Here is a 19273-nt window from a genome sequence, read left to right on the forward strand (position 1 = left end):
TCTCCTATATAACATATAGCAGTGTTAATTATATTAATCATGTTGTACATTATATTCCTAGTAATTATTTATCTGATAACTGGAAGTTTATACCTTTTCACCACATTCATCCAGTTCCCCCTTCCCCTACTCCCCACGTCCAGTAACCACAAATCTGATCTCTTCTGTGAGTTTGTTTGTTTATTTATTTGTTTTTGAAGTATAAGTGACCTACAACACTATGTTAGTACTGGTGCACAACATAGTGATTCAGTATTTCTGTACATTTCAAAATGATCACCATGTTCACTTGCATTCTTAATCACTATGCTATATTACTTCTCTGTTCCCTGATGTCTTTCTACCCCCCATTAATTATGGGCATCCTCTTATGTTAGTACATAACCTTTAACCATGTTAGTGTGCATTTAGATTCCCCTTTTTTCCAATTATAATCCAGGCTAAAACGAACATTTTTATATACATATGTTTTTAATATTTGTTAGAACTTTTCTATAGGAAAAATTCTTGGTAATAGAATTGTTAAGACTAAGAGAAGCACTTTGAAATTTTTGATTACTCTTACCACATTGCTTTCCCAAAACCTACCAGCTTGTTTGTTTTTAATCTCACTCAGATTACTGTTTTTCCCCAGCTTTCGGATTACCTTTTTACTTGCGTGACTGGTGTCTGCCAGTTTGGTTTATCCGTAGTAGTTTATTTGCCTCATATTTTAGCAGAAAAGAACATAAAACTTGTAATGAAAACATTTCACTTTCTTCTCTACTTTTTTCTTCTCTGAGCCTCTTCTTTTTTGCTTTGTCTTCTAAAATGTTTACCTTCCAGTTTAATTCTTAATTTCCTTTCTTCTTCATTCTCATTGTTCTGCCTCAAATTATTATCTTGCTGCTTCCTTACTAGACGTTTTTATATTAGTCTGTCCCATTTTGTGACCATTTTTCATCCATATCTTATTTCTATCTACCTTGACCTTACTTGGCTCATCTTCTTAGTGCCTCCTCCTATGTATTTTATAGTTTACTTTTGGTCTCTGTCATTCATATCCTTCTGAGTCCTTTGATATCCTTGAGTTACCCTTGGTGCTCCAGGCTCCCTCTCTACCTCCAGTGTTTCTTTAATTTCTGTATAGTACCTGTACCCAGCTTTCCTTTTTTCAGACTTCTTGCAGGAATTTGAGTGCAGTATTTCAAGTAGGCTAAATACCCAGGACTAAGGACTCCTTAAAAAGCAAACAAATAAACAAAAATACTGAGTAGAAAGCTGCCAATTCTAGAGGATAATGGAGGCTACCTAATTCCAGTATTCCTCACAAATCCCCCGCAAAACATAAAAAGTATGAGGAGTTCAAAGAAAAACACATATAACCTTTAGCATTCTAGGAGACAAAGAATACCATCACCTTTAAACTACTTTCTAAGTAGAGAAGCAAAGCAGATTCTAGCAGTGTTCCTGTTTCCCACTGCTTTAAGCCTGTGGGTGCTGAGAGTCAGGGACAAGAGGCTTAAGAGATTTCATGAAAAAAGAATATATAGGAGTAAAAGACTTAGATGAAGCACAGAAAAAAATCACTCTCAGAAAGAGAAATTCAAATACTAAGTTTCTAAATATTGAATATAGGTCTGGATCTTGGTTGTTTGCAGCACTGGTTACAGGGAAGGGGCTTGAAAGTAAGTGGTATCAGAAGTCACAAAGAGTACTATTTAAAGTGGACAGACTAGATAGTAAAAAAAAAAAAAACTTAAAAAACAAGGATTATGGGCTTCCCTGGTGGTGCAGTGGTTGAGAGTCCGCCTGCCGATGCGGGGGACACGGGTTCACACCCCGGTCCGGGAAGATCCCACATGCTGCGGAGCGGCTAGGCGCGTGAGCCATGGCCGCTGAGCCTGTGCGTCCGGAGCCTGTGCTCCGCAATGGGAGAGGCCACAACAGTGAGAGGCCTGTGTACCGGAAAAAAAAAAAAAAGGTTTATGAGCACTATAAAAAAGTACAAATACAGATATAACCACTTTTAAAAAAGCCTTTCTTAAAACCAAAAGAAATATTTCTAAAACACACGAAATAGATAAGTAAAATTATAACAACATGACAGAGTTGAGTCCAAATGTAAGAATTACTCCAGATTGAAGAAAACTAAAGAGACATGAAAACTAAATGCATTATGTTATCCTGAACTGAATCTTGTGCTTAGGGAGAAAAAAATACTGTGAAGAAACATTGTCAATTGACAAAATTGGATTAAAGAAAGTATATTAGATAAGAGTATTATGTTAGCATTAAATTTTATAATGCTCGTAGCTGTACTCTGGTTATATAAGAGAATGTTCTCATTCTTTTGAAATATACCCTGAAGTATTTAGAGCTAAATGGGTATGATCTATGCAGCCTACTCTCAGATGGTTCATGAAAAATAGAGAGAGAGGTGTTAAATGATAAAGCACAGAGTACAAAAGGGTTAACAATTGGTGAATCTAGGTAAAGAATGTTATTCTGTGCAACTTTTCTGAAAGTTTGAGAATATTTCCAAACAAAAGTTTTTTTAAAAATATGTACTTTGGAATAATGTTTGGCAGTACCCATTAAGCGTATATATATTCTATATAAGTCCCCAGCCCTTTTTAGCATTCACTTGAAAATGTATAATTTTCCTTGAGATGAAACTAAGTTATATTAATGTTATACTGCATCAGCATCAACTGGGATCCTGTTAGAAGTGCACATTTTTTGCACCTTCCCTGTCCAGACCTACAGAATCAGAAACTCGGGAGTTGGGGCCTAGCAATATGTATTTTAACAAACCCTCCAGGTGATTCTGATGCATGCTATAGTGGAGAACCCCTGCTCAAGTGAACATACTTCAGGAACTACTGTTGTCTTCAAAAGTACTATTTCTTTCATTTTCAGCTTCTCCAATTTGGGAAATACCTGCTATATGAATGCTATTTTACAGTCTCTGTTTTCACTCCAATCATTTGCAAATGACTTGCTCAAGCAAGGTATCCCATGGAAGAAAATTCCACTCAACGCACTTATCAGGTAACTGTTATGTACTTACTGAGTAACCTTTTTACCTTATTTATTATAGAATAATGGAGTATTAGACACTTAAAATTTTATGTGCCATTGTTAGCAGTCCTTAAAATATAATACCATCCAGTGTTTTGTAAAACCTGCTAAACTTGTCTCTTTTACTAGGCGCTTTGCACACTTGCTTGTTAAAAAAGATATCTGTAATTCAGAGACGAAAAAAGATTTACTCAAGAAGGTTAAAAATGCCATTTCAGCTACAGCAGAGAGATTCTCTGGTTATATGCAGAATGTGAGTACTAATTGTTTTTATTTTCTTATTTTTTCTATTTCTTTTTTTCTGAATTTTTGAATTTTATTTTTTTATACAGCAGGTTCTTATTAGTCATCCATTTTATATACATCAGTGTATACATGTCAATCCCAATCTCCCAATTCATTACACCACCACCACCACCCCCTCCCACTTTCCCTCCTTGGTGTCCATACATTTGTTCTCTACATCTTTGTCTCAATTTCTGCCCTGCAAACTGGTTCATCTGTACCATTTTTCTAGGTTCTGCATATATGCGTTAATATAAGATATTTGTTTTCCTCTTTCTGACTTACTTCACTCTGTATGACAGTCTCTACGTCCATCCACATCTCTACAAATGACCCAATTTCATTCCTTTTTATGGCTGAGTAATATTCCATTGTATATATGTACCACATCTTCTTTATCCATTCGTCTGTCGATGGGCATTTCGGTTGCTTCCATGACCTGGCTATAGTAAATAGTGCTGCAATGAACATTGGGGTGCTTGTGTCTTTTTCAATTATGGTTTTCTCTGGGTATATGCCCAGTGGTGGGATTGCTGGGTCGTATGGTAATTCTATTTTTAGTTTTTTTTTTTTTTTTTTTTTAATTTTTTTGTGGTACGCGGACCTCTCACTGTTGTGGCCTCTCCCATTGTGGAGCACAGGCTCCGGACGCACAGGCTCAGCGGCCATGGCTCACGGGACCAGCCGCTCCGCGGCATGTGGGATCTTCCCGGACCGGGGCACGAACCCACGTCCCCTGCATCGGCAGGCGGACTCTCAACCACTGCGCCACCAGGGAAGCCCTATTTTTAGTTTTTTAAGGAACCTTCATACCGTTCTCCATAGTGGCTGTATCAATTTACATTCCCACCAACAGTGCAAGGGGGTTCCCTTTTCTCCACACCCTCTCCAGCATTTGTTGTTTGTAGATTTTCTGATGCTGCCCATTCTAACTGCTGTGAGGTGGTACCTCATTGTAGTTTTGATGTGCATTTCTCTAATAATTAGGGATGATGAGCAGCTTTTCATATGCTTCCTGGCCATCTGTATGTCTTCTTTGGAGAAATGTCTCTTTAGGTCTTCTGCCCATTTTTGGATTGGGTTGTTTGTTTTTTTAATATTGAGCTGCATGAGCTGTTTATATATTTTGGAGATTAATCCTTTGTCCGTTGATTTGTTTGCAAATATTTTCTCCCATTCTGAGGGTTGTCTTTTCGTCTTGTTTATGGTTTCCTTTGCTGTGCAAAAGCTTTTAAGTTTCATTAGGTCCCATTTGTTTATTTTTGTTTTTATTTCCATTACTCTAAGAGGTGGATCAAAAAAGATCTTGCTGTGATTTATGTCAAAGAGTGTTCTTCCTATGTTTTCCTCTAAGAGTTTTATAGTGTCCAGGCTTACATTTAGCTCTCTAATCCATTTTGAGTTTACTTTTGTGTATGGTGTTAGGGAGTGTTCTAATTTCATTCTTTTACATGTAGCTAGCTGTCCAGTTTTCCCAGCACCATTTATTGAAGAGACTGTCTTTTCTCCATTGTATATCCTTGCCTCCTTTGTCATAGATTAGTTGACCCTAGGTGTGTGGGTTTATCTCTGGGCTTTCTATCTTGTTGCATTGATCTATATTTCTGTTTTTGTGCCAGTACTATATTGTCTTGATTACTGTAGCTTTGTAGTATAGTCTGAAGTCAGGGAGTCTGATTCCTCCAGCTCCGTTTTTTTCCCTCAAGTCTGCTTTGGCTATTTGGGGTCTTTTGTGTCTCCATACAAATTTTAAGATTTTTTGTCCTAGTTCCGTAAAAAATGCCATTGGTAATTTGATAGGGATTGCATTGAATCTGTAGATTGCTTTGGGTAGTATAGTCATTTTCACAATATTGATTCTTCTGATCCAAGAACATGGTATATCTCTCCACCTGTTGGTATCAACTTTAATTTCTTTCATCAGTGTATTATAGTTTTCAACATACAGGTCTTTTGTCTCCCTAGGTAGGTTTATTCCTAGGGTTTTTTTAAAAATTTATTTTATTTATTTATTTTTGGCTGTGTTGGGTCTTCGTTGCAGTGTGCGGGCTTCTTATTGCGGTGGCTTCTCTCGTTGTGGAGCATGGGCTCTAGGCGCGCGGGCTTCAGTAGTTGCAGCATGCGGTCAGTAGTTGCGGCTCACAGGCTCTAGAGCACAGGCTCAGTAGTTGTGGCACATGGGCTTAGTTGCTCTGCCGCATGTGGGATCTTCCCGGACCAGGGCTCGAACCCGTGTCCCCTGCATTGGCCGGCAAATTCTCAGCCACTGCGCCACCAGGGAAGCCCTATTCTTAGGTATTTTATTCTTTTTGTTGCAGTGGTAAATGGGAGCGTTTCCTGAATTTCTTTTTCAGATTTTTCATCATTAGTGTATAGGAATGCAAGAGATTTCTGTGCATTAATTTTGTATCTTGCAACTTTCCCAGATTCACTGATTAGCTCTAGTAGTTTTCTGGTGGCATCTTTAGGACTCTCTAAATATGGTATCATGTCATCAGCAAAGAGTGACAGTTTTACTTCTTCTTTTCCAATTTGTATTCCTTTTATTTCTTTTTCTTCTCTGATTGCCGTGGCTAGGACTTCCAAAACTATGTTGAATAATAGTGGCGAGAGTGGACATCCTGTCTTGTTCCTGATCTTAGAGGAAATGCTTTCAGTTTTTCCCCATTGAGAATGATGTTTGCTATGGGTTTGTCATATTTGGCCTTTATTATGTTGAGGTAGGTTCCCTCTATGCCCACTTTCTGGAGAGTTTTTATCATAAATGGGTGTCCAATTTTGTCAAAAGCTTTTCTGCATCTATTGAGATGATCATATGGTTTTTCTTCTTCAGTTTGTTAATATGGTGTATCACATTGATTGATTTGCATATATTGAAGAATCCTTGCATCCCTGGGATAAATCCCACTTGATCATGGTGTATGATCGTTTTAATGTGTTGTTGGATTCTGTTTGCTAGTATTTTGTTGAGGATTTTTGCATCTACATTCATCAGTGATATTGGTCTGCAGTTTTCTTTTTTTGTAGTATCTTTGTCTGCTTTTGGTATCAGGGTGATGGTGGGCTCATAGAATGAGTTTGGGAGTGTTCCTTCCTCTGCAATTTTTTGGAAGAGTTTGAGAAGGATGGGTGTTAGCTCTTCTCTAAATATTTGATAGAATTCACCTGTGAAGCCATCTGGTCCTGGACTTTTATTTGTTGGAAGATTTTTAATCACAGTTTCAATTTCATTAATTGTGATTGGTCTGTTCATATTTTCTATTTCTTCCTGGTTCAGTCTTGGAAGGTTGTGCTTTTCTAAGAATTTGTCCATTTCTTCCAGGTTGTCCATTTTATTGGCATAGAGTTGCTTGTAGTAGTCTCTTAGAATGCTTGGTATTTCTGCGGTGTCTGTTGTAACTTCTCCTTTTTTATTTCTAATTTTATTGATTTGAGTCCTCTCCTTCTTTTTCTTGATGAGTCTGGCTAATGGTTTATCAATTTTGTTTATCTTCTCCAAGAACCAGCTTTTAGTTTTATTGATCTTTGCTATTGTTTTCTTTGTTTCTATTTCGTTTATTTCTGCTCTGATCTTTATGATTTCTTTCCTTCTGCTAACTTTGGGTTTTGTTTGCTCTTCTTTCTCTAGTTCCTTTAGGTATTAGGTTAGATTGTTTATTTGAGGTTTTTCTTGTTTCTTGAGGTAGGCTTGTATAGCTATAAACTTCCCTCTTAGAACTGCTTTTGCCACATCCCATAGGTTTTGGATCATCGTGTTTTCATTGTCATTTGTCTCTAGGTATTTTTTGATTTCCTCTTTCATTTTTTCAGTGATCTCTTGGTTATTTAGTAATGTATTGTTTAACCTCCATGTGTTTGTGTTTTTTACGTTTTTTTCCCTGTAATTGATTTCTAATCTCATTGCGTTGTGGTCAGAAAAGATGCTTGATATGATTTCACTTTTCTTAAATTTACTGAGGCTTGATTTGTGACCCAAGATGTGATCTATCCTGGAGAATGTTCTGTGCACACTTGAGAAGAAAGTGTAAGCTGCTGTTTTTGGATGGAATGTCCTATAAATATGAATTAAATCTATCTGGTCTATTGTGTCATTTTAAGCTTGTGACCCTTATTAAGTTTTTTTTTTGGATGATCTGTCCATTGGTGTAAGTGATGTGTTAAAAGTCCCCCACTTTTATTGTGTTACTGTTGATTCCCTCTTGTATAGCTGTTAGCAGTTGCCTTATGTATTGAGGTGCTCCTATGTTGGGTGCATATATATTTATAATTGTTATATCTTCTTGGATTGATCCCTTGATCATTACGTAGTGTCCTTGCTTGTCTCTTGTAACATTCTTTATTTTAAAGTCTATTTTATCTGATATGAGTATTGCTACTCCAGCTTTCTTTTGATTTCCATTTGCATGGAATATCTTTTTCCATCCCCTCACTTTCAGTGTGTATGTGTCCCTAGGTCTGAAGTGGGTCTCGTGTAGATAGCATATATGTGCGTCTTGTTTTTGTATCCATTCAGCAAGCCTGTGTCTTTTGCTTGGAGCATTTAATCCAATCACGTTTAAGGTAATTATCGATATGTATGTTCCTGTGACCATTTTCTTAATTGTTTTGGGTTTGTTTTTGTAGGTTCTTTTCTTCTCTTTTATTTCCCACTTAGAGAAGTTCCTTTAGCATTTGTTGTAGAGCTGGTTTGGTGGTGCTGAATTCTCTTAGCTTTTTGCTTGTCTGTAAAGCTTTTGATTTCTCCATCAAATCTGAATGAGATCCTTGCTGGGTAGAGTAATCTTGGTTGTAGGTTCTTTCATTTCATCACTTTAAGTATATCATGCCAGTCCCTTCTGGCTTGTAGAGTTTCTTCTGAGAAATCAGCTGTTAACCTTATGGGAGTTCCCTTGTATGTTATTTGTCGTTTTTCCCTTGCTGCTCTCAGTAATTTTTCTTTGTCTTAAATTTTTGCCAACTTGATTACTATGTGTCTCGGTGTGTTTCTCCTTGGGTTTATCCTGTATGGGACTTTCTGCACTTCCTGGACTCAGGTGGCTATTTCCTTTCCCATGTTAGGGAAGTTTTCTACTATAATCTCTTCAGATATTTTCTCACGTCCTTTCTCTATCTCTTCTCCTTCTTGGACCCCTATAATGTGAATGTTGTTGCATTTAATGTTGTCCCAGAGGTCTCTTAGGCTGTCTTCATTTCTTTTCATCCTTTTTTCTTTATTCTGTTCCACGGCAGTGAATTCCACCATTCTGTCTTCCAGGTCACTTATCCGTTCTTCTGCCTCAGTTATTCTGCTATTGATTCCTTCTAGGGTATTTTTCACTTCAGTTATTGTATTGTTCATCTGTTTGTTTGTCCTTTAATTCTTCTAGATCTTTGTTAAACATTTCTTGCATCTTCTCAGTCTTTGCCTCCATTCTTTTTCCGAGGTCCTGGATCATCTTCACTGTCATTATTCTGAATTCTTTTTCTGGAAGGTTGCCTATTTCCACTTCATTTAGTTGTTTTTCTGGGGTTTTATCTTGTTCCTTCATCTGGTACATAGCCCTCTGCCTTTTCATCTTGTCTATCTTTCTGTGAATATGGTTTTTGTTCCACAGGCTGCAGGATTGTAGTTCTTCTTGCTTTTGCTGTCTGTGCTCTGGTGGATGAATCTATCTAACAGGCTTGTCTAATTGTTTTTAAACACCTTAGAGATAGGGAAAATTGAAATGATTTTAGCATGTTACCCAATGTTATTTTATTTTATTTTATTTTATTTTATTATTTTTTTTTTTTTGCGGTATGCGGGCCTCTCACTGTTGTGGCCTCCCCCGTTGCGGAGCACAGGCTCCGGACGCGCAGGCTCCGGACGCGCAGGCTCAGCGGCCATGGCTCACGGGCCCAGCTGCTCCGCGGCATATGGGATCCTCCCAGACCGGGGCACGAACCCGTATCCCCTGCATCGGCAGGCGGACTCTCAACCACTTGCGCCACCAGGGAGGCCCCCCAATGTTATTTTAAAATGAGATTTGTGTATGTGTGTTCATCACAGGTTGGAAAACCTGAGGACTTCTGGTAAGGTTCAATATGACTCTTCTGTGTATTTTATCATATTTTAATAATATAGATGTGGTTTGCCAGTGTAGGACCTTGGACTATTTTAGCTACAAAGGCTATTTTAGAAAAATCACTCTATTTTTGAAAAATAAATGAAGGAGTGATTCATTTATTAGTCATGCTAATCTAACTTAGGAATATAAAATATGTCGTTTGTTGTTTTGTTTTGTTTTCACAAAATATGTACCGCAAAATCATTAGAGTAAATCTGGCCTTTTTCCACACATGTTTTTGACTTGCAAGCGCTTTACTTGTATAGATCACAGTGTTAATAAGCTACTGTTGTGACAAGAAATGTTTTGACCTCATTAAGGATATTATGCCTTCTTAGGACGCTCATGAATTTTTAAGTCAGTGCTTAGACCAGCTGAAAGAGGATATGGAAAAATTAAATAAAACTTGGAAGACTGAACCTGTTCCTGGAGAAGAAAATTCACCAGATATTTCAGCTACTAGAGTATACACTTGCCCTGTTATTAGTAATTTGGAGTTTGAAGTTCAGCACTCCATCATCTGTAAAGCGTAAGTAGTCTCTAAGAGAACTCTTTTCCCTTTTAATTCTTTACAGCAAGTGACTAAAACTCTTCTAGAAGGTTTTAATTCTTATCTTCATTCCTGTGTCATGGGGAAACATGAGTATAAATATCTTTGTTCAGTGTCTTTATCATCTATAAGAACACTTGGTGGGGTGAGAACTAAAGTGAACTTAGTTTGTCAAATGCTTTAGTGCTGACTAAATGGTTAATTTTACTCTGCCTCTTGAGTGTGTGTGACTGTGTGTGTGGTTTTTTTCCTTTTAATCACTGTGGAAAATCAAGCTCTTCGAGAATACTTGTTCGTCTTTTTTTATTATTATTATTATTATTTATCTTTTTTTTTTTTTTTGGTTGAGTTGGATCTTTGTTGCTGCTCGCGGGCTTTCTCTAGTTGCGGCGAGCAGGGACTGCTGTTCGTCGTGGTGCTCACGTTTCTCACTGCGATGGCTTGTCTTGTTGCGGAGCACGGGCTCTAGGCGTGCAGACTTCAGTAGTTGTGGCTCGCAGGCTCTAGAGCTCAGGCTCAGTAGTTGCGGCGCGTGGGCTTAGTTGCTCTGCAGTGTGTGGGATCTTCCCAGGTCAGGGCTCGAACCCATGTCCCCAGCATTGGCAGGCAGATTCTTAACTACTGCGCCACCAGGGAAGCCCTTGTCTTTTCTTTTTCCCTGAAAAGACTCCCTCCTATTAGTTGCTTATTTTGTTGAACCAAATTGTTTTTATAAAAAATGGGTTGGTTTTTTTTTTACAAGATACATTAAAATGTGAATGATTTTTAATTTTTGCAATGCTTTTTAACCATGTTTACATTAACTATTGAGACTTACCTACTACATTTAATTAATTTCCATACTCATTACCAGGACTCTCTACCAGGTGCTTCACATTAAAAGGTTCTATTTTGATTAGTCTCCCAGTTCTCAGTAGTACATCTCTGAATACATTTGTTTTCAGAGAGTGGAATTCTTCAGGGTCCACATATAAATGAGAGTTAATTCTGTGGCTTTCACACATGACTTAATACAGAATTATTAAGTCAGACACAGCCTTCCCCCTCAACATACTACATATACTGTCCCATCCATATCCTGTTACTCTGACACTTAGGAGAAGTCTGATTTTGTTGATAATCTTTTTCTTCCTGAAAATCTGTGATATTCTTAATTTTTGAAATTCAGAGTTTCACTAATTTACATCTAGGTATTGACCCTTTTTCATTAATTTTGCGTTTAACATGATGGGGCTTTTTCATCTGAAGGTTTGGGATTTTTTTCAGCTCAGAAAAACTATTCTCTAAACATTGCTTCTCTTCCATTTGTTCTGGAATTTTTTTAGGAATACTCAACAGCCATATGTTGGCTCTTCATCCTCTGTCTTTCATATTTACTTATTTTTCTTTTTTCTTTAATTTTTATTTATTTTTTGGCTGCATTGGGTCTTCATTGCTGCGCGTGGGCTTTCTCTAGTTGCAGCAAGCGGGAGCTACTCTTCCTTGCAGTGCACGGACTTCTCATCGCGGTGGCTTCTCTTGTTGCAGAGCATGGACTCTAGGTGTGCCGGCTTCAGTAGTTGTGGCACATGGGCTCAGTAGTTGTGGCTTGTGGGGCTCTAGAGCACAGGCTCAGTAGTTGTGGCACACGGGCTTAGTTGCCCCTGGCATGTGGGATCTTCCCAGACCAGGGATCGAACCCATGTCCCCTGCATGGCAGGCAGATTCTTAACCACTGCACCACCAGGGAAGTCCCCTTTATTTATTTTTCTTAGGCTGCTCAAAATGATAGTGTTCAATGAGGTCTCTTCCAGCTATGACACTCTAGTATTTTTTACTAGAATTTTGACATTCACATGGACACTACAAAGACAGTAGTTTTGCATCATTAGTCTGTGACATTGTTTATCTTCATGATTTCTTCAGTGTTTTTTTCCCCCCTAGTGGATAAATTATTTTTTAAAGAAAAGGTCTGAGTCTTATAAATACAGTTCATCATCTTGCAAAAGCTAGAGAGCCCATAGTATGATAGCCATCCCTCCCTTTCTTCTAATGCACTTTCCAAACAAAATTTGTTCAAGTCAGAGAGAGAAGCAGTTTGTCACTGTTAATACTTCATTTAACTGTGGGGTGTCAACCGAGTTTCTTTTGATAGGAAAATTTCTGTTGCCTGTGCTAGAAATGGCCACAGGCTTCACAGGAAGAAAGAAGGCTATGTCAAAGTGATGCCTGCTTCACTGGACCAACAGCATCCGTCAGCCATTCCAGTTACGCAGCACCCAAATATTGGGTGTGAGGTTGAGGTGTGTGTACCAGTGCATGAAGTGACATGGCTCACAGTGTGTAGGCATGAGGCTGAATGCCAGGCATCCAGACTGAACAGTGGCCCAAGAGCTGGCAAGCCCTGGAGGTAACACGGTTCTCTGGGGCTGCAGCAGCAGTACCAGTACCTCCTCGAAGGCCTTGCCTTAGTTGCTTTATTAGCCATTTTCTTTAAGACAGCTCTTTAAAGATAGAATAGTCTCTGGCTGAAGGAAGATTCTATACGCCTTAACCCTGAATTGTAATTTTCCATGTTGAGCCTCTGTCCCATCTGGCTGTAAGTGAGTTTGACCTGTTTGCCAAATGTACTTAATTTTTTTAAACTGTTATAGTTTAGATTGACTGGTTTTCAATGATTATAAGCCATTTCAATATATTAGTAATATATTCTTGAATATGAAGAATTTGTATGAATTCTCCATTTAAAGAACTTAAAACATCTAAAACTAAGTACGTAACAATCCCCCATAAAACCTCCTTCTGCAGTCTTCCCTATCTCAGTAATGACAGTTCAGTACTTAAAGTTTATCAGTACAACAGTGTGGTGTATTTCTTAACTTTTCTTTCTCTTGCACCCCTACATCCCATATGTCAGCAAATCCTTTGAGCTTTTCCTTCAAAATACAGCCAGAATTTGTCCTCTTTCTACTACCTCCACTGACACCGCTGTGGTCCAACCCACCATCATCTCTTGCCTGGATTGTTGCAATACCTTCTGACTGATCACTGTGTTTCTGCCCTTGTCTCTCTGTAGTCTATTTTAAACACATTAGCCAAAGTGATCCATTTGAAATGGACATTAGTTCATGTCGGCCCTCTGCTCATAACCCTTAAAATAAAAGCTGAAATTCTTGCTATGATCTACAAGGCTGCATATGATGTGCCTTTTAGCAACCCCTCTCTCCCAGTTAACTCTCTTACTTCATCTCTTATCACTCTTTCCCCTTGCTCATTCTGTTCGAACCAAAGTAGCTTTCTTGCTTTATTTGTTTGTTTTTATTTATTGTTTGTTTGTTTGTTTATGGCTGCATTGGGTCTTTGTGGCTGTGCATGGGCTTTCTCTAGTTGCGGTGAGTGGGGGCTACTCTTCATTGTGGTGTGTGGGCTTCTCATTGTGGTGGCTTCTGTTCAGAGCACAGGCTCTAGACATGTGGGCTTCAGCAGCTGTGGCTTGTGGACTCTAGAGCGCAGCCTCAGTAGTTGTGGCACATGGGCTTAAGTTGCTTCGTGGCATGTGGGATCTTCCCAGACCAGGGGTCGAACCCATGTCCCCTGCATTGGCAGACAGATTCTTTTCTTTTTTCTTTTTTAAATTAACTTTTATTAGAGTATAGTTGACATACAGTGTTTTGTTAGTTTCTGCCATACAGCAAAGTGTATCAGTTATACATATACATACATCCACTCTTTTTTGATTCTATTCCCATATAGGTCATTCCAGAGTATTGGGTAGAGTTCCCTGTGCTATATAGTAGGTTCTTACTAGTTATCTGTTTTATATAGTAGTGTGTATATGTAAATCCCAATCTCCCAACTTATCCCCCCGACTTTTCCCCCTTGGTTACCATAAGTTTGTTTTCTACATATGTGACTCTATTTCTGTTTTGTAAATAGGTTCATTTGTACCATATTTTTCAGATTCCACATATAAGCAATATCATATGGTATTTGTCTTTTTCTGTCTGACTTATTTCACTCAGTATGACAATCTCGAGGTCCATCCATGTTGCTTCAAATGGCATTATTTCATTCTTTTTTATGGCTGAGTAATATTCCATTGTATATATGTGCCACATCTTCTTTATCTGTTCCTCTGTCGATGGACATTTAGGTTCCTTCCATGTCCTGGCTATTGTAAATAGTGCTGGCAGACAGATTCTTAACAACTGTGCCACCAGGGAAGTCCTTCTTGCTTTTTTTAAAAAATGCCAGGATCCTGGTACCTCAGGGCCTTTTCACTTACTGTTTCTCTTTCCCCATATTATCACATAGCTAGTGCCCTCCCTTCTCCATATCTTTATATAAAAATCACTTGCTCAGTGAGGCATTTTCTTGCTACCATATCTAAAATTCCAGCCATCTACTCTCATCTTTTGCTTCCCTCTTCTGTACTTTCTTTTTCTTCTTTAACACTTACCTAACATACTATATATTTTACTTACATATGTATTTTTATTGTATCTCTTCTCCAGTATAATGGAAGCTTCATGAGGGGCCATATATTTGTCTTGGTTTGTTCTCTGCTACAACCCCAGTGCCGAGAACAGTTTCAGCATATAGGAGACATATTCAGTGATGCATAACAAATTGCCCCAAACTTAGCAGCTTAAAACAACATCCACTTAACTCAGTTCTGTAGGTCAGAAGTCTAGGCAGGGTTTGGCTGAATTCTTTGCTCAGGTATCAGAAAGCTGAAATCAAGGTGTTGGCTGGAGTCCCCTTCTAAGCTCATTAAGGTTGTGAGCAGAATTTAGTTCCTTTCAGTTGTAGTACTGAGGTCCCCATTTTTTTGTTAGCTATTGACTGGGGCAACTCATTTCCTAAAGGTTGCCTATTGTTTCTTGCCATGTGGCCTTTATAGGAAGTTCGCAACAGTGCTATTTGCTTTCTTCAGGCCAGCAGTACATCTCTCTGACTTCTGATCTGTGACTTCCTCTGTTTGAGACCTCTAGACCCAGATTTAAAGAGTTCATGTGATAAGGCCTCAACCATTCAGATATCTCCTTTTTGATGAACTCTACAGTTAAGATTAGTAACATTAATTATATCTTCAAAATCCCTTTTACCATGTAAAGTAACATCATCATGGGAGTGATAGCTCATCATAATCACAGTCCTCCCACACTCAAAGGGGATAGAATTATACAAGGAAGGGCAAGGGTCATCTTAGAATTCTGCCTAGGAGAGAGGCACTCAATAAATGTTTATTTAATGAAGAACAGATGTATTCTTACAGTCCCTAGTCTTCAACTGTTGCAATAGAGAACTGGGACAGGAAAATGAATATTACTAAAAATGCTGATAATGCAGACAAAATGAAAAACAGTCAACTAAAACTAAGTAAAAGAAATCAGTTGGGGCCTCCCTGGTGGCGCAGTGGTTAAGAGTCCGCCTGCCGATGCAGGGGATACGGGTTCGTGCCCCGGTCTGGGAGGATCCCATATGCCGCGGAGCGGCTGGGCCCGTGAGCCATGGCCGCTGGGCCTGCGCATCCGGAGCCTGCGCTCCGCAACGGGAGAGGCCACAACAGTAAGAGGCCCACATACCGCAAAAAGAAAAAAGAAAAAAAAAAAAAAAAAGAAATCAGTTGGCTTCCAGGTAGATTGAATATGATATTTTGATCTGTGAGTCCATTTTCTGAAATTCTATAAAATGTATCCAATGACCAAACAATTCTGCTACCGAACAGAACTGCCTGCACATGTTTACTGAGAACACATAGTATTTTCAGTTTGACACGTTGTTCATTTAGTCAAAAACTGGAAATAGTCCAGATGTCCGTCAATATGGAAAAATTGTGGCATGCTCATACAGCCTAATACTAGGCAACAATGAAAAATGGGCTCTAGCCATTTGTAACAAGCATGGTTGAATCTTATAATCATGTTGAACAAAAGAAGCTAGTTAAAAGAAAACATTCTGTATGGTTCCATTTATGTAAGGTTCAGAAAAGGTAAAACTCAACTATTAAAAAAAATTTTTATTGAAGTATAGTTATTTACAGTATCATGTAAGTTTCAGGTGTATAGCATACTGATTCAGTTATATGTGTATATTCTTTTACAGATTCTTTTCCCTTATAGATTATTACATAATATTGGGTATAGTTCCCTGTGCTATATAGTAGGTCCTTGTTGGTTATCTATTTTATACATAGTAGTGTGTATATATTAATCCCAGACTCCTAATTTATCCCTCCCCCCACACCCCTTTCCCCTTTGGTAACCATAAGTTTGTTTTTTGTGTCTGTTAGTCTTTCTGTTTTGGAAATAAATTCATTTGTATCTTTTTTGTTCTTCTAGATTCCACATATAAGTGATATCATGTGATATTTGTTTTTGTCTGGCTTACTTCACTTGGTATGATTAAACCTAGGTCCATCCACATTGCTGCAAATGGCATTATTTCTTTTTTTATGGCTGAGTAGTATTCCATTGTATAGATACCCAACATCTTTATTTATTCAGCTGCCAGTGGACACTTAGGTTGCTTCCATGTCTTGGGTATTGTAAATAGTTCTGCAGTGAACATTGGGGTACATGTGTCTTTTTGAATTATGGTTTTCTCTGGATATATGGCCAGGAGTGGGATCACAAGATCACATGGTAGCCCTATTTTTAGTTTTTTAAGGAACCTGCATACTGTTCTCCATACTGGTTGCAGCAGTTTACATTCCCACAAATAGTGTAGGAGGGTTCCTGTTTCTCCACACCCCCTGCAGCATTTATTATTCGTAGACTTTTTGATGCTGCCCATTCTGACCAGTGTGAGGTGATACCTCATTGTAGTTCTGATGTGCATTTCTCTGATAATTAGCGATGTTGAGCATCTTTTCATGTGTCTTTTGGCCATCATTGTGTCTTCTTTGGAGAAATGTCTGTTTAGGTCTTCTGCCCATTTTTTGATTGGTTGTTTGTTTTTTTTTTTTTTTTTTTTTTTTTTTTTTATTTTTTTTGCGGTATGCGGGCCTCTCACTGTTGTGGCCTCCCCCGTTGCGGAGCACAGGCTCCGGACGCGCAGGCTCCGGACGCGCAGGCTCAGCGGCCATGGCTCACGGGCCCAGCCGCTCCGCGGCATATGGGATCCTCCCAGACCGGGGCACGAACCCGTATCCCCTGCATCGGCAGGCGGACTCTCAACCACTTGCGCCACCAGGGAGGCCCGGTTGTTTGTTTTTTTGATACTGAGCTGTATGAGCTGTTTGTATATTTTTTTACTGAAGTACAGTTATTTTACAGTGTTGTGTTAATTTCTGCTGTACAGCAAAGTGATTCAGTTATACATATATACATTCTTTTTTTATATTCTTTTTCATTATGGTTTATCATAGGATATTGACCGTAGTCCCCTGTGCTGTATACAGTGGGACCTTGTTGTTTATCCATTCTATATATAGTAGCTTACATATGCTAACCCCAACCTCCCACACTATCCTTCCCCCCAACCCCCTCCCCCTTGGCAACCACCAGTCTGTTATCTATGTCCGTGATTCTGTTTCTGTTTCATAGATAGGTTCATTTGTGTCATATTTTAGATTCCACATATAAGTGATATCATATGGTATTTGTCTTTCTCTTTCTGACTTACTTCACTTAGTATGATAATCTTTAGTTCCATCCATGTTGCTGCAAATAGCATTATTTCGTTCTTTTTTTATGGCTGACTATTTCATTTTTTAGAATGTGTTTGAGCCTGTATGACTATCAGTCTAAAGCGAGTAGAGGGACTTCCCTGGTGGTGCAGGGGGCCCAGGTTCGATCCCTGGTCGGGGAGCTAGATCCCACATGCATTGCTGCAACTAAGAGTCACCATGCCGCAGTGAAGATCCTGTGTGCTGCAACTGAGACTGGGTACAGCCAAAATAAATAAAATTTTTTTAAATAAATAAATTAAATAAAGCAAGTAGATATAGGAAGGGGTTAACATACTCAAAAAACAGGGTGACCACAAATCAAAAACACAATAGATTCACAAAAATCAAAGAGAAGAAAACACAAGCATAAAATAAAAGGAAATTATCAAGCCACAAAAAGAAAAAGAAAGGAACAAAGAAGAAACAGAATCAACTGTAAAATAAGGCTTAAAATGGCAATATATACATATCTATCAATAATTACCTTAAATGTCAATGGACTACATGCTCCAATCAAAAGACATAGAGTGGCAGATTGGATAAAAAACCAAAACTCAACTGTTGTGTTGGAAGTCAGGATAATAGTTATCTTTTGGAAGTAAGAAAGGCATAGTGATTGGGAAGAGGCATGTGAGGGGGCTTCTAGGGAGTTCATAGTGTTCTATTTCTTGAGTTGAGTGGTGATTACATGTGTGTGTTAACTGATAATTCATCAAGCTATACAACTTTGACTGGTTCACTTTTCTATATATATATTATACTTTAGTGTTTTAAAGTTTGGGGGGTTTTTGGAAAGTATAAAAATTTTAAATTTAGCATTTTAAGAAAGTACTTAAATACTTTCAATTGAGGTTTTACCTGTATGGATCTAATAAGGGTTAATGTAAGCATGAGAAAAGTTTTAAGTGTTTATTTCTCATGCCTAGTCATGGTCTCTCAGCACCTGAGAGCACTGGGGGAGCAGTGTTTCTGAAGTATATTTGTATTTATTTTGTATTGCACAGTTAGGCTTCTAAATTCTTACATTTGTCTTCTTTTATTTTTACAGATGTGGAGAGATTATTCCCAAAAGAGAACAGTTTAATGACCTCTCCATTGACCTTCCTCGAAGGAAAAAGCCACTCCCTCCTCGTTCAATTCAAGATTCCCTTGATCTTTTCTTTAGGGTAAATAATATCTTTTGGTATTTCCACATAACTAAATTTTATATATCATAGATAATTGTATTTGAAGTTGGTTTCTTTAAGTCAGAGTTTTGACAAAATAGTTGCAGGGGAAACAAATGAGAAATATTTATAAATAGTATTTATTTTTAGGAGCTTGGTAAATATGGTTGTTAACTGACTGTAGATGAAAATTAATTGCTCAAGTAGATTATACATCTAACTCAACAGCAAGTATTTTAGACAACCTTAGAAGCACTTGTTTGTAAACAAATAATATGAAGTGACATATGCTAAAATTGGGTAATGTGAGTCAAAATTGGAGACACTGTCTAAGTTAGTATACTAAGATCTGAGGAATGAAAAAAAATACTTTTTGCTTCTCCTTAGGTCATATGTACCGTGTTAGAAACAGAAAGGACAAGTCATGTTTATTCAGAGCTATAGATAAATATTTGCATTTGTGTTATAC

At 38.2% G+C, this 19273-nt stretch overlaps 1 protein-coding gene across 4 annotated transcripts in view; it reads left to right on the forward strand.

Moving 5' to 3' along the window:
• Positions 1 to 19273, forward strand: part of USP37 (ubiquitin specific peptidase 37) — a 98379-nt gene that overhangs the window by 39722 nt on the left and 39384 nt on the right. For all 4 annotated transcript variants that reach the window (XM_060106646.1, XM_060106648.1, XM_060106647.1 and 1 more), the window contains 4 exons: positions 2902 to 3033; positions 3193 to 3316; positions 9773 to 9963; positions 18687 to 18804. In XM_060106646.1, the coding sequence (XP_059962629.1) occupies positions 2902 to 3033; positions 3193 to 3316; positions 9773 to 9963; positions 18687 to 18804 (565 nt within the window). The remainder of the gene's footprint in view (positions 1 to 2901; positions 3034 to 3192; positions 3317 to 9772; positions 9964 to 18686; positions 18805 to 19273) is intronic.

The sequence above is a fragment of the Mesoplodon densirostris genome, chromosome 8, assembly GCF_025265405.1.
Source record: "Mesoplodon densirostris isolate mMesDen1 chromosome 8, mMesDen1 primary haplotype, whole genome shotgun sequence".
Lineage (NCBI taxonomy): Eukaryota > Metazoa > Chordata > Mammalia > Artiodactyla > Ziphiidae > Mesoplodon > Mesoplodon densirostris.